General features: G+C 38.2%; 1 protein-coding gene across 10 annotated transcripts in view; it reads right to left on the bottom strand.

The window, feature by feature from the left end:
* ITCH (itchy E3 ubiquitin protein ligase) overlaps positions 1-15,084 on the bottom strand; it is a 122,977-nt gene that overhangs the window by 7,421 nt on the left and 100,472 nt on the right. For all 10 annotated transcript variants that reach the window (XM_014831479.3, XM_014831480.3, XM_014831482.3 and 7 more), the window contains 4 exons: positions 14,722-14,862; positions 10,361-10,481; positions 9,810-9,914; positions 7,595-7,691 (listed from right to left, as the gene is read on the bottom strand). In XM_014831479.3, the coding sequence (XP_014686965.1) occupies positions 7,595-7,691; positions 9,810-9,914; positions 10,361-10,481; positions 14,722-14,862 (464 nt within the window). The remainder of the gene's footprint in view (positions 1-7,594; positions 7,692-9,809; positions 9,915-10,360; positions 10,482-14,721; positions 14,863-15,084) is intronic.

The following is a 15,084-nucleotide window of genomic DNA, read 5'->3' as shown; positions in this document are numbered from 1 at the left end:
TCTTTTAAATTGGTTTTACACTGTTTTCAAAATTGCCTACTTAGTTCTTGAATTCTGACACTCTGCTTCAACTGAAGCGGGCTTAGGGATCACAACTTCTCTTCCATCTTCCTGTGGTACTTGGCATTATGTTGGTTATTCAAGTAAAACTTGAATTTACTTAATTTATTATTTAGTAAAAAAGAAATATTCTCATAGTCATTCATTTCAAAACAATACAAATTTAATCAGTAACTACTATGTGACAGGCACTGTGCTAGGCACCAGAAATAAAAAGATGAAGATACAGATCTATATCTCAAGGAGCTCCAGGTATAATAGGGAAGAGTGGTAAACATATTAAAATACAGCCACACAAAAAAGATCCAAGATGGCGCCGTGAGTAGTCCTCTTTGTCTCTCCCCCTTTGAGTCTACAATTATTTGGACACTTATCGCTTGACAAAGGATATCCAGACAGCATCTCAGGACGTCTGAGATACCCACGCGACTATACATCGGAAGGCGGACAGACTTTCCTCCGGGAGGATGTGGAAATAGGTGAAAACTCTCCGACCCCGACGAGCAGCCTAGTACCTGCAAGCGGCTTTCTTCCAACGGACGCCCCCAGAGGATCTACACACATCTAGGGCAGGAGCGAGCACACAACAGAGGAGCGACGGTGGAAACAGGTGACCAGAACCCTACCTAAACCCCCCGCAATTACTCCTAAACGCAGAGGGAAACTTTGGAGTTGCACACCTGAGCCCGCGGGGAGAGTCTCTCCCCACCATTGGCGGGGAGACCCCGCCTGGTGTTCGCGGCACCCGGAGGGTCCCAGAGAGAGTCGCTGGGGGTACGGAGGGCTCCCAGCTGCCGTTGCCCGCCCTGAGGGAGTAGGGATTGCCGGAGATCTCGGAGAGGACCGGGGCTGGGGGAAGTTTCAAAGGCCGGCTCTGCGACCCGGAGGGGAAGCGTCAGAGTTCCGCCCGGGCAGCAGACAAAACTCTCTGTCTGCCATTAGCAGAGGGGCCACGCCGAGCATTCACGGCTCCGGGAGAGGCCCGGGGAGAATCCCAGAGGGCGGGGCGACCCCCAGCTGCCGCTGCCCGCCCCGTGGGACTAGGGATAGCCAGAGATCTCGGAGAGGACTGGGGCTGGGGGGAGTTCCAGAGACCCAGCTTCGTAGCCTAGGGGGAAACCCTACAGGCTCACAGCAGCCTTAGGGAAAGCCTCTGCACAGCACCAGTAGAAGGCACCCAGCCGCCAGCCATAAGGCTGGAAGACCCCAGGGCAAAAGCAGCATAGCTAGGTGAACTAACCACAGACTGTAGAAGATGCCAATAGCTCTCCTGCGACCCATAGAGGACAAGTGAGATTTTGTGGGTGCCGTCAGAAACGGAGAGACAAATATAAGTGATCCCACCCCTGGCCGCTGGAAAAGCCCATAACACCGTTGCAGACCCCAAGGAGAGAGCACATCTAGGTGGGCTGCAACAGTAGGCACCAGCAGCCTGAAGCCCCCCTGTGACGGCCCCCACGGCAGAGGAGGGAATCCAAAGGGCCACTGTGGCTACGAGGAGGGGCCCAGGCCCAGTTAGCAACTGCGGACAGGGTTCCTGGTTGGTGCAGTATAAACAGCTGCTCCCCTACCGCAGCAGCTGAAACAAGTGAAAGGAGCAACTAAACTCTATCTCCATGCGGAGGCACAAATCAACAACATCAAGCAATATGAAAAAATACATTAAATCTCCAGAACAGAAAGAAAGTAACAAATACACAGAAAACAATCCCAAAGAAAATGAGATATATAACCTAAATGATGATGACTTCAAAACAGCCATCATTAAAATACTCAATGAGTTAAGAGAGAATTCTGACCGACAACTCAACGAGTTCAGAAGCTATGTCACAAAAGAGTTTGATACGATAAAGAAGAACCGAACAGAAATATTGGAAATGAAGAACACAATAGAGGAGATTAAGAAAAATCTAGATGCTCTGAACAGTAGGGCCAATAATATGGAGGAAAGAATTAGCAATTTGGAAGACGGCAATATAGAATTGCTGCAGGCAGAGGAGGAGAGAGAAGCAAGACTAAAAAGAAATGAAGAAACTCTCTGAGAATTATCAGACACAATTAGGAGATGCAACATAAGGATTATAGGTATACCAGAGGGAGAAGAGAAGGAGAAAGGGGCAGAAAGCCTATTCAAAGAAATAATGGCTGAGAACTTCCCAAATCTGGTGAGGGAGATGGATCTTCAGGTGACAGAAGCCAATAGATCTCCAAACTTTATCAATGCAAGAAGACCAACTCCACGGCATATAGTAGAGAAGCTAGCAAAAGTCAACGATAAGGAGAAAATACTAAGGACAGCCAGGCAAAAGAAACTAACCTACAAAGGAACCCCCATCAGGCTATCAGCAGATTTCTCAGCAGAAACTTTACAGGCTAGAAGAGAGTGGAATGATATATTCAAAAATCTGAAGGACAAAAATCTACAGCCGAGAATTCTCTACCCAGTGAAAATATCCTTCAAATACGATGGAGAAATAAAAACTTTCCCAGATAAACAAAAATTAAGGGAGTTCATTGCCACAAAACCTCCTCTTCAGGAAATCCTCAGGAAAACCCTCATTCCTGAAAAATCCAAAAAAGGAAAGGGGCTACAAAACCAAGAGCAGAGGAGATAAGTAGAAGGACAACAACAGAGAGTAGCAGCTCTACATCAGAACAGATTAAACCATGGGACGAGAAACAAAGGAAACTGAAGAAAACCGGAAAACAAGACACAAAATGGTAGTGGTAGGCCCCCACATCTCAATAATCACTCTAAATGTAAATGGATTGAACTCCCCAATCAAAAGACACAGAGTGGCAGGATGGATCAAAGAACAAGATCCAACAATATGCTGCCTCCAGGAAACACACCTCAGCCCCAAAGACAAACACAGACTCAGAGTGAAGGGATGCAGAACAATACTCCAAGCTAATAATGAACAAAAGAAAGCAGGTGTCGCTATACTAGTATCAGACAAGGTAGATTTCAAAGCAAAACGGATAAAGAAAGATAAAGAGGGACAGTATATAATGATAAAAGGGACTCTCCACCAAGAAGACATAACACTTATAAATATATACGCACCCAACACAGGAGCACCAAAATTTGTAAAGCAACTCTTAACAGAACTAAAAGAAGACATCAACAACAATACAATAATAGTAGGGGACCTCAACACACCATTAACACCAATGGACAGAACATCCAGACAGAAAATCAACAAGGAAATAATAGAATTAAATGAAAAATTAGACCAGATGGACTTAATAGATATATATAGAACACTTCATCCAAAAACAGCAGGATACACATTCTTCTCAAGTGCACATGGAACATTCTCAAGGATTGACCATATTTTGGGAACCAAAGCAAACATCAATAAATACAAGAGAGTTGAAATAATATCAAGCATCTTTTCTGATCATAATGCTATCAAACTAGAAATCAACTACAAGAAAAAAGCAGAGAAAGGTGCAAAAATGTGGAGACTAAACAACACGCTTCTCAACAAACAATGGATCATTGAAGAAATTAAAGAAGAAATCAAATTTTATCTGGAGACTAATGAAAATGAGAACACGACATACCAAATCATTTGGGATGCAGCAAAAGCGGTCCTAAGAGGGAAATTCATCGCAATACAGGCTCACCTCACTAAACAAGAAAAAGCTCACATAAGCAACCTCAAACAACGCCTAACAGAACTAGAAAAAGAAGAACAAACAAAGCCCAGAGTCAGTAGAAGGAGGGAAATAATAAAAATAAGAGCAGAAATAAACGATATTGAAACAAAAAAGACAATAGAAAGGATCAATGAAACAAAGAGTTGGTTCTTCGAAAGAATTAACAAAATTGAAAAACCCCTAGCCAGACTCACCAAGAAAAGAAGAGAGAAATCGCAAATTAATAAAATTAGGAATGACAGGGGAGAAATCACAACAGATACCAATGAAATACAAGAGATCATAAGAGAATACTATGAAAAACTATATGCCAACAAACTGAACAACCTGGAAGAAATGGACAAATTCCTAGACTCCTACAATCTCCCCAAACTGAATCAGGAAGAAATGGAGAATCTGAATAGGCCAATCACAAGTAAGGAAATAGAAACGGTAATCAAAAACCTCCCCAAAAATAAGAATCCAGGACCAGACGGCTTCTCTGGAGAATTCTACCAAACATTCAAAGAAGACTTAATACCTATTCTCCTCAAACTGTTCCAGAAAATTGAGAAAGATGGAGAACTCCCTAACACATTCTATCAAGCCAACATCACTCTGATCCCCAAACCTGACAAGGACAACACAAAGAAGGAGAACTACAGGCCGATATCACTGATGAACATAGATGCAAAAATCCTCAACAAAATTTTGGCAAACCGATTACAGCAATACATCAAAAAGATTATACACCATGATCAAGTGGGATTTATACCAGGGACACAGGGATGGTTCAACATCCGCAAGTCAATCAACGTGATACACTACATCAACAAAATGAAAAACAAAAACTACATGATCATCTCAATAGATGCAGAGAAAGCATTCGACAAGATCCAACACCCATTTATGATAAAAACCCTCAGTAAAATGGGTATAGAAGGAAAGTACCTCAACATAATAAAGGCCATATATGATAGACCCACAGCCAACATCATACTCAATGGACAAAAACTGAAAGCCATCCCACTGAGGACAGGAACAAGACAAGGGTGCCCACTTTCACCACTCCTATTCAACATAGTACTGGAGGTGCTGGCCAGAGCAATTCGGCAGGAAAAAGAAATAAAAGGAATTCAAATAGGTAACGAAGAAGTAAAACTCTCGTTGTTTGCAGACGACATGATCTTATATATAGAAAACCCCAAAGAATCCACAGAAAAACTATTAGAAATAATCAACAACTACAGTAAAGTAGCAGGGTATAAAATTAACGTGCATAAATCAGTAGCATTTCTATACATTAACAATGAACTAACAGAAAAAGAACTCAAGAACTCAATCCCATTCACAATCGCAACGAAAAGAATAAAATACCTTGGGATAAACTTAACCAAGGAAGTGAAGGATCTATACAATGAAAACTACAAGACTTTCTTGAAAGAAATTGACGATGACATAAAGAGATGGAAAGACATTCCTTGCACATGGATTGGAAGAATAAACATAGTTAAAATGTCCATACTACCTAAAGCAATATACAGATTCAATGCTATCCCAATCAGAATCCCAAGAACATTCTTCACAGAAATTGAACAAACAATCCTAAAATTCATATGGGGCAACAAAAGACCGCGAATTGCTAAAGCAATCCTGAGCAAGAAAAACAAAGCCGGCGGAATCACAATCCCCGATTTTAAAACATACTACAAAGCTACAGTGATCAAAACAGCATGGTACTGGTACAAAAACAGGTCCACAGATCAATGGAACAGAATTGAAAGCCCAGAGATAAAACCACACATCTATGGACAGCTAATCTTCGATAAAGGAGCAGAGGGCCTACAATGGAGAAAAGAAAGTCTCTTCAACAAATGGTGCTGGGAAAACTGGACAGCCACATGCAAAAGATTGAAAATTGACCAGTCTTTTTCACCACACACCAAAATAAACTCAAAATGGATCAAAAACCTAAAGATTAGGCCTGAGACAATAAGTCTTTTGGAAGAAAATATAGGCAGTACACTCTTTGACATCAGTTTCAAAAGAATCTTTTCGGACACTGTAACTCCTCAGTTGAGGGAAACAATAGAAAGAATAAACAAATGGGACTTCATCAGACTAAAGAGCTTCTTCAAGGCAAGGGAAAACGGGATTGAAACAAAAAAACAGCTCACTAATTGGGAAAAAATATTTACAAGCCACTTATCTGACAAAGGGTTAATCTCCATAATATACAAAGAACTCACACTGCTTAACAACAAAAAAACAAACAACCCGATCAAAAAATGGGCAGAGGACATGAACAGACATTTCTCAAAAGAAGATATGAATATGGCCAATAGACACATGAAAAGATGTTCATCATTGCTAATCATCAGGGAAATGCAAATCAAAACTACACTAAGATATCACCTTACACCCGTTAGATTGGCAAAAACATCCAAAACCAAGAGTGACAAATGTTGGAGAGGTTGGGGAGAAAAAGGAACCCTCATACACTGTTGGTGGGAATGCAAACTGGTACAGCCACTATGGAAAACAGTATGGAGACTTCTCAAAAAGTTAAAAATAGAAATACCCTATGACCCAGCCATCCCATTACTGGCTATCTATCCTAAGAACCTGATATCAGAAATCTCAAGAGTCCGTTGCACCCCTATGTTCATCGCAGCATTATTTACAATAGCCAAGACGTGGAACCAGCCTACATGCCCAGAAACTGATGATTGGATAAAGAAGATGTGGTATATATACACAATGGAATACTACTCAGCCATAAAAAAAGACAAAATTGGCCCATTCACAACAACGTGGATGGACCTCGAGGGTATTATGTTAAGCAAAATAAGCCAGTCAGAGAAAGACGAACTCTATATGACTCCACTCATAGGTGGAAATTAGTATATTGATAAGGAGATCTGATCGGTGGTTACCAGGGAAAAGGGGGGGTGGGGGGAGGGCACAGAGGGGGAAGTGGTGTACCCACAACATGACTAACAAAAATGTACAACTGAAATCTCACAAGGTTGTAATCTATCATAACATTAATAAAAAAAAAAAAAAGAAAAAAAAATCTTTAAAAAAAAAAAAATACAGCCACACATCACGTAACTACAGGGATATGATCTGAGAAAAGCATCGTTAGGCGATTTTGTTGTTGAGTGAACATTCACAGGACGTACTTACACACGCCTAGATGGTACAGCCTACTACACACCTAGGCTACATGGTACTAATCTTACTGGACCACTGTCATATATGCAGCCTTTGTTGACCAAAATGTCATTATGCAGACATGACTGTATAGTATAAGACAACTAATATTGCCTGGCTTGTAGGAGACACTAAAATGTTTGCCAAATGACTAAATGAATAAACAGATTTACTAAGAAGACCGTTAGCCTACTGAGTTAAAATGTGGGGTCTAGGGGCCAGCCTGGTGGCACAGTGGTTAAGTTCGCACGTTCCGCTTCTCAGTGGCCCAGAGTTCGCCGGTTCAGGGGACAACCTGGGTGCGGACATGGCACCGCTTGGCAAGCCATGCTGTGGTAGGCATCCCACATATAAAGTAGAGGAAGATGGGCACAGATGTTAGCTCAGGGCCAGGCTTCCTCAGCAAAAAAGAGGAGGACTGGCAGTAGTTAGCTCAGAGCTAATCTTCCTTAAAAAAAAAAAAAATGTGGGGTCTATCCTAAGGGTTAAAAATTTCTAGATGTAAGGACTACCAAAGTGATTTCAAAGTTTACACAAATCCAGGTAAACTGTGACTAGTTAAAAAAAATGCCTATACTTTTCTTTGTTATATCTGATAAGTTGTATATACACTGATGTAACAGCAGTGTGATAAACAATTTTCTGTATAGGAAAAGTGATCCTGTATACATACCCATGAGGTCAGCAAATCCTCCAACGGGCAATCGGCAGGTTCCAGTAACAAACTGCAGAAGTCTCATTCTCTTCTCATTATCGATTTCTTTAACAAACTGTTAAAGGCACATTTAAAGAGATATATAGATCACAGGTTATGTTTAACATACTAAACAAGAAAAACAATCATTTCAAATCTGAAACCAACTCCTAGTGTCAGATGCACTAGATAATGACTGTGCTTACCACTGTAGATGGAGGAGCTTCTCCATGTTTGTTAAAAAGTCCCACCAATCTTCTCCTATATAAATCTTAGGACCACATCCTTATAGGAAGATAGCAAAAGAAGGTTGCCTTGGGCCTAAGAGCTCCCTACTTCTAGGGCAGCCCCTCCTCTCTCCCCCCGAGATCTGCCTGTCTTATAGGATATTCTTGTCGTTACATAGGACACACAGCTTGACTCAGTATAGACTTTTTGGTTTTATGAACAAATGAAATCAAGCTCACAGAATTCTGATCCAGATGTATCTCGATAACCTCCTCCTCTCGATGTTCTTGAGGTTTTGGTGTAGCTTTGCACTGCCAATATTATGTGACTTTTAACTCCTCCAACTCTGACTCAAAACATTAGGTTTGTGGAGTATGCTTTATAGCCTGTAGCACAAGTATTTTGGCTCAGCCAAATTTAAAAAAAAAAAAATTTTTTTTTAAAGGAAGATTAGCCCTGAGCTAATGTCTGCTGCCAATCCTCCTCTTTTTGCTGAGGAAGACTGGCCCTGAGTTCGCATCCGTGCCCATCTTCCTCTACTTTATATGTGGGACGCCTGCCACAGCATGGCTTGCCAAGCGGTGCCATGACTGCACTCGGGATCCGAACCGGCGAACCCTGGGCCACTGAAGCAGAATGTGCACACTTAACAGCTGTGCCACCAGGCCAGCCCTCAGCCAAATATTTTTTTGTAAAGAATAACTTTCATCCTATTGTACTACTATTAAGTATTTTTAAATGCTAATCCTATTTGTTACAAGAAGCTCAGTTCAATAGCTGACATTTAACAAGTTTTTTATTTTTTTGCTGTGGTAAAATATATAAAACATAAAAATTTTAAGTATATAATTCAATGGCATTAAGTATATTCACAGTATTGTGTAACCATTATCTCTATTTCCAGAATTTTTTTAGTATCCCAAACAAATACTCTGCATGCATTAAACTTATTCCTTACTTCTCCCTCTCCCCAGCCCCTGGTCACCTCTATTCTACTTTCCGTCTCTGTGAATTTGCCTGTTCTAGATACCTCATTAAGTGGAATCACAATATCTCTCCTTTTGTGACTGGCTTATTTCACTTAGAGTAATATCCTCAAGGGTCATCCATGTTATATAGCCTATGTCCTTTTTAAGGCTGGATAATATTCCACTGTATATATATACCAATTTTTTTTATCCATTCATCTACTGATGAACACTTAGGTTGCTTTCACCTTTTGGCTATTATGAATAATGCTATTATGAACATAGGTATACAAGTATCTGTTTGAGCCCCTGCCTTCAGTTCTTTTGGGTATACCTAGGAGTTGAATTGCTGGGTCATATGTTAATTCTATGGTTAACTTTTTGAGGAACCACCAACTGTTTTCCACAGTGGTGCACCATTTCATATTCCCACCAGCAATGTAAGAGAGCTCCAATTTCTCCACATGCTCACCAAGAATGATTATTTTCTGTTTTTTGATAATAGCCACCCTAATGGGTGTGAAATGGTATCTCATAGTGGTTTTGATTTCCACTTCCCTAATGATTAGTGATATTGAGCATGTTTTCACGTGCTCTATAGCAGACATTTTTTGAAGAGACACCATTATGATTCCAATCCACGTCTCTCTCTTGAGTTTTGCATTCTGAACATTATGTAATTCCTAATGAGGTCTGAATGATGAAAACCATACTTTAGATAGTTCTATAACATTCCAAAAGCATTTGGATCCAATGCAGGGGAATCTTAATCATCTGGAGTTGTCTCATACTCTGGGCAAAGGTATAAGGTGTGTGTTGCTTACTTGGCAATAGTCTTAAAAGAATGCTGTTATAATCTGTATTCATCATAATGCATAGGATAGAATGAGGAGCCTGAACACACTGGTACATTTTGTTCTGTGACTCATTTCCATATGTGGTAAGCAATTTCTGAAATGTTATGGTATGTCTGCCAATAGAAATAAATTGAGACAAACCTGCCAAAACCACATGATTTGCTTGCTTGTCCTAGTGTAATGACGGTAGATTGCATGTCTTTGCCAGTCATTCAGATCAATCTCTTGCATTCCACATAATAGGACCTTTAGGGATGAAAAAGACAAATGATTTCTTTAGGTAACAGTACAAGCTGTATAAAAATGCTAGACACGGGTAAGAAAAGACTAATATTAAACAACTTTCAAAAAACACATTAATCAAGAGGCTTTGTTTATAAACTATGTATCAAGAATTATATCTACATTACTTGTGAAGGTTGAGTTTCCATGTACGGTGTCATATATACATATTCCAGTAAATAAGTCACTCATTGTAAAGAGGTGCTGATAGTAATACTTTTTTTTGGTAATATCTTTATATATTTGGATAAATTATGGACTTTCTTTAAACTATTTGGGATGCTTCAAAAGATCCTGCCAGCATTAAAAAAAACTATTGCCACTGGAAAAATGGGAAAGTGAGTTGCAAGCAGACACCTGAAGGTATTATTTACCAGCATGCTGCAGAGGAAAGAAGAAAAACTCATTACCTCTAATTCCTTTGCATCAAAGTATTGCAAATACTGCTGGGGAAGAATTTCATTAAAGCCCTCAAAAAAAGCTTGTGTCTGTTCTTCAACACCTCGAGACAACCTCCATTCAGCTACCATTCTGGTAAATAAATATAAAAAAGCTATCAGGAAGTTTAGATTTTACCTTTAAATTCTGAGTGTAAAAATAATTTTTAAAAACTTTATTATTATGAAAACCTTCAAATATATATAAAGGTAGACTATAAGGAACCCCATGTACAGACATCCCAGCTTCAACCCAACACCAATCTTATTTCATTATGCCCCTAACCCATCCCCTAGAAATCATATAATTTAATTTTAAACATAAGTATTTCAGTATATATCTCTACAAGATTAGGTCTCTCTTTAAAAACATAACCACAATTCTCTTATCACACAAAAAAAGTGAACAATAATTCCCTTATATCAAATATTTGGTGCTCAAACTCTACTCATTCACACAATCTTTTTTAACATATTGCTTGAATCAGAATCTAAAAAAGGTTCATATGATGCAAGTCTCTTAAAATTCTTTTAACTTACAGGTTTCTCCCTTGCAATTTTCTTTTAATGAAAATTTTCCTCAACTGAGTATTCTAGATTTCAGCTTTGACTTTCTTCTAATCTTTATCTATATACGTACATATTAACAGTTAAAATCACAAATATAAACTGTTTTTTCCATTTTACTACAGAATCTTTACTTTTTAGCAATTTTAACAAGCAAACAAATATGTGTATTTTAGACATCTGATTACTTGATGACAACTTAAGACAACTAAAGTCCTAAAGTTTATTGAAAACTGAAATTTTGGAAAATGGCAGTACAGGTTGTATTGGACTAATCTTCCTGCTGACTAGAATTATAAACTCTGGGCAAATTATAAAAAACAAATGTTTGAAGGCATCAGACAAAAACAAGGCAGGCAGAAACTGGTGGGGATGAGCTTCCTGAAGGAGGCTGGCTGGAGCAGATCCACATTTAACAGGCTTTTTCCTTGAGGGCAGTTCCCAGTTTACACGGAGCACAGGGGAATGGAGCTCAAACGGAAGCAACAGCCTTATTGTGCTGATGAGACATGAGGTTAGGAGCCTGAAGCTGCCAAAAGTGCTATGGAAAAGTCCCAGAAAGAAAGAAGACCAAGAGAGGGAGGCTCCAAAATATGCACAGAAATTTACTTCAAAGCCTTAGCTGACCCCTAAAACACATGTGCAGGATGATGAGACTCCAAGGGACCCCGTGCAAAGCAACAACTGCAAAGCTAAAGATCTAAGAAGAAATTTCAGCAGCTACCTAGTGCCAGATAGACAGAATTTAAGAGTTTATATCTGTATCTGACAAAGTTATGTGGTAAATACCTTGGGCTTTCCAAGGTATTTGTAAGGAGTAAGGACCATGTTCCAAGAATGAAGGTTATGTTTAGGATTAAAGGCAAAATGGAAATAGACCAGCTCTGGCAAGCTTCCACAGATCAGTGTGATTTGTCCTTAATTTAACCGCCTGTCAAAACAAAACTCAATATTCTTCAGAGGAAGAAAAAAGAATCCAGAGTCTCTACCATGTATCATCCACAATAAAAAATGACTACATATGCAAAAAAGCAGGAAAATGTGACCTATAATCAAGAGAAAAACGTCTATAGAATAAGGGCCACAGATGGCCCAATGTTGAAGTCAGCAAAGACTTTAAAAAACTTATTAAAAATGTGTTAAAGAATTTATAGGACAAGATGGACAAATTGGGTAAAGAGATGGAGATTCTCAGCAGACAAATTCTTAAAAGAACCAAATGGAAATTACAGAATATTCGAAATGAAAATTTCATTGGATAGGCTTAACAGTAGTGAATTCAAAGGCAGATCAATCAAAATGATCCAAACTGAAGGATAGAGAAAAAGATAAAAAGTATATAAAGCATCTGAGAACCATGGGATATCAAAGGTTAAATATACATGTAACTGAAGTCTCTGAAGTATGTAGAGAGGGAATGAAGCAGAAGGAACATCCACAGAGACAAAGCCCCCAAATTTTCCACAATTGCTGAAATGGCATCAATCACAGATACAAGAAGCTCAGCAAATGCCAAGCAGGATAAATATAAAAGCAATTACAATTAGGTACATCAGAGTCAAAATGCTAAAAACCAAAGTTAAAGAGAAAATCTTTTAAAAGTCACAGAAAAAAACCATACATTTCATTCAGAAACAATGTCTCACATCATCAAAAACAATAGAGGCCAACAATGGAATGATGTTATTGACAGAAAGCACTAAAAAGAATCTAAATCTAGCGAAAATATCCTTCAAAACTGAAGGTGACATAAAGATGTTTTCAGATAAAAGCTGAGAGAATTTACTGCCAGCAGGTGCACACTAAGAGAAATGATAAAGGAAGTTTTTAAAGCTGAAGGGAAACGATCCCAGATGGAAAAATGGATCTGTGGGAAGAAATGAAGAGAACCAGAAATGGTAATGCGAATAAATATTAAAGACTATTTTTTCTTTTTCTTAATTTCTTTATAAATCTATCAATTGCTTGAAGCAAGAATAATAATAAGGTATTATGTGGCTTATAAGATAAGAAATAAAATGACATTAATAGCAGAAATGGCTGAAGAGAGATAAATGGAATTATGCTATTATGAGCTTCTTATATTGTATAAGTAGTAGAATATTATATTATATAACATTAATATATTAACTATAAGCGATAAGTTAAGGATGCATACAATTATAATCATTAGAGCAGTCACTAAAGAAATTAAAGAGGTATAGCTAAAAAAACCTAGAAGAGATTAAAAAAAGAAGACTAAAAATCACTCTTTTAATTCAAAAGAATGCAGGAAAGGAGGAACAAAGGAAATTGGGAAAAATAAGAAACAAATAAGGTGACAGACTTAGGTCCTACCATATCAGTAATAATATTAAATGTAAATGTACTAAACACTGCAATTAAAAAGTAAAGATTATCAGACTAGATAAAAATAATAAGATCCAAGACTATGCTGCTTATAAGAAACACACTTTAAATACAAAGACACAGGACTGAAAGTAAAGGATAGAGGAAGATATACCATGGAAATACTAATCACAAGAAAGCTGGAGCAGCTATATTACTAAGAGGTAAAAATAGAAAAGCAGGCAAGAGACCCAGAAACTGGAACTCAAGAAGCAGCAGATAGTGAAATCTCACCCTGATGTGACAGAATTGGTGTTGAGAATATGTGAATGAACTACTAACTCCTGAGACTAAAAGTATGAACCAATGCAAAACATAACAGAGGTACACTACAAACCATCATTTTAAAAAAGTACATTAAAAAATACTTATATTTTACCTGATCTTACAATATTCCCCATGAAAAAGATCTGCATATAAATTTTTCTTTTCAATGACATGGTGTTACATGGCATAGTAGTTATAGAACTGGTATTTAAAAGAGTGATCTAGCACTACTTCTACCCTTAAAACTCCCACTTTTGCATAGAAAGTGAAAGTTCCGTATAAGAGAAATTTTTTTCCATCACTTTATAAACTTTTAAAATTCTGGTAAAATTGAAAACATACCAGAAAGAGGGTATAAAACCCATTAGCACCCACTAGACTAATTGTTTGTAAGATTTAGTTTGAAATAACCTGTAGGATAGTCCCTCCATCCTGCTGCCTCCACAAGAATCTATCCCACCTCTCACTGTTTTGTTGCCAGACTTGTTGAAAGAGAAATTTAGATTGACTGTCTACTGAATTTAGTCCTTAATTTATTGTAATCTGGCTTCTACATCAACCACTTGACTGTAGTTCTAACTGTTCTCTTAAGGGTTATTATAACTTATTAGCCTCCACATCTTCTAAAGATTCCTCATGTTCTTTGGCTTCTGTAATGCAGGACACGGCAGAACAGGATATCAACTCTGTGCTGCCTGACAACACAGCACCATACACCATGGCTACTCTTCCCTATTTACTATTTGTGACTTGTGTTTTCCAGTCTCCATATTTCTGCTTAAAACTCTTGCTCTCATTTCTGCACAACTGAATTCTCCCCAACCTTCAAAGCTCAACTTAAATATTATCAGCTACTTACTCCATGATTATAACTAGATGAAACGATGTCTCCCTCCTTTGACTTCCCAAAGCATTTTCCCTGTTCCTCAACACACTTATAAGGTAGAAAGTGATCAATCATGCCCTTATTAATACATAATCAGTTTTTATAGTAATTAGTAAGAAGGCAATTTTTTTTTTAAATACTATCCACTAGTATTACTAGGTGATTATCAACATGCTGTAGTCCAACAGAAAGGCTAAACTATGTCAAAAGGAGCATTCTCTCTCACCTGATATATTCCTCTTTATTTTCTTCTGTTACAAGAATATTGCCGCCATTGGGTTTCAAATCATGACTCTTGATTTCACCTAAAATTTCTTTATCAACAGAGAAGTACATTTCCAAACCACATTCCTCAATATTGTTTTCTCTGCACAAATGAAATTAACACTATTGGTTACACTAATTCAATCATATAAAAGTTTTTAACTGAAGGACTACGTTCTTAATTACTATTAAACTACAAAATCAAAATAATAAGAAAACTGGAAGATTATGCTCCAAAGTTGTCATATTTTTGCCTAAGATCTTGGGTGTATTTCTGTAAGATTTATCATACTGAATAATGAGAGAGGTTTAACATAGACCATTT

The sequence above is a fragment of the Equus asinus genome, chromosome 15, assembly GCF_041296235.1.
Source record: "Equus asinus isolate D_3611 breed Donkey chromosome 15, EquAss-T2T_v2, whole genome shotgun sequence".
In the NCBI taxonomy this organism is placed as follows: domain Eukaryota; kingdom Metazoa; phylum Chordata; class Mammalia; order Perissodactyla; family Equidae; genus Equus; species Equus asinus.
The sequence above is the reverse complement of the archived record's forward strand: the minus strand, read 5'-3'. Positions and strand labels throughout refer to the sequence as shown.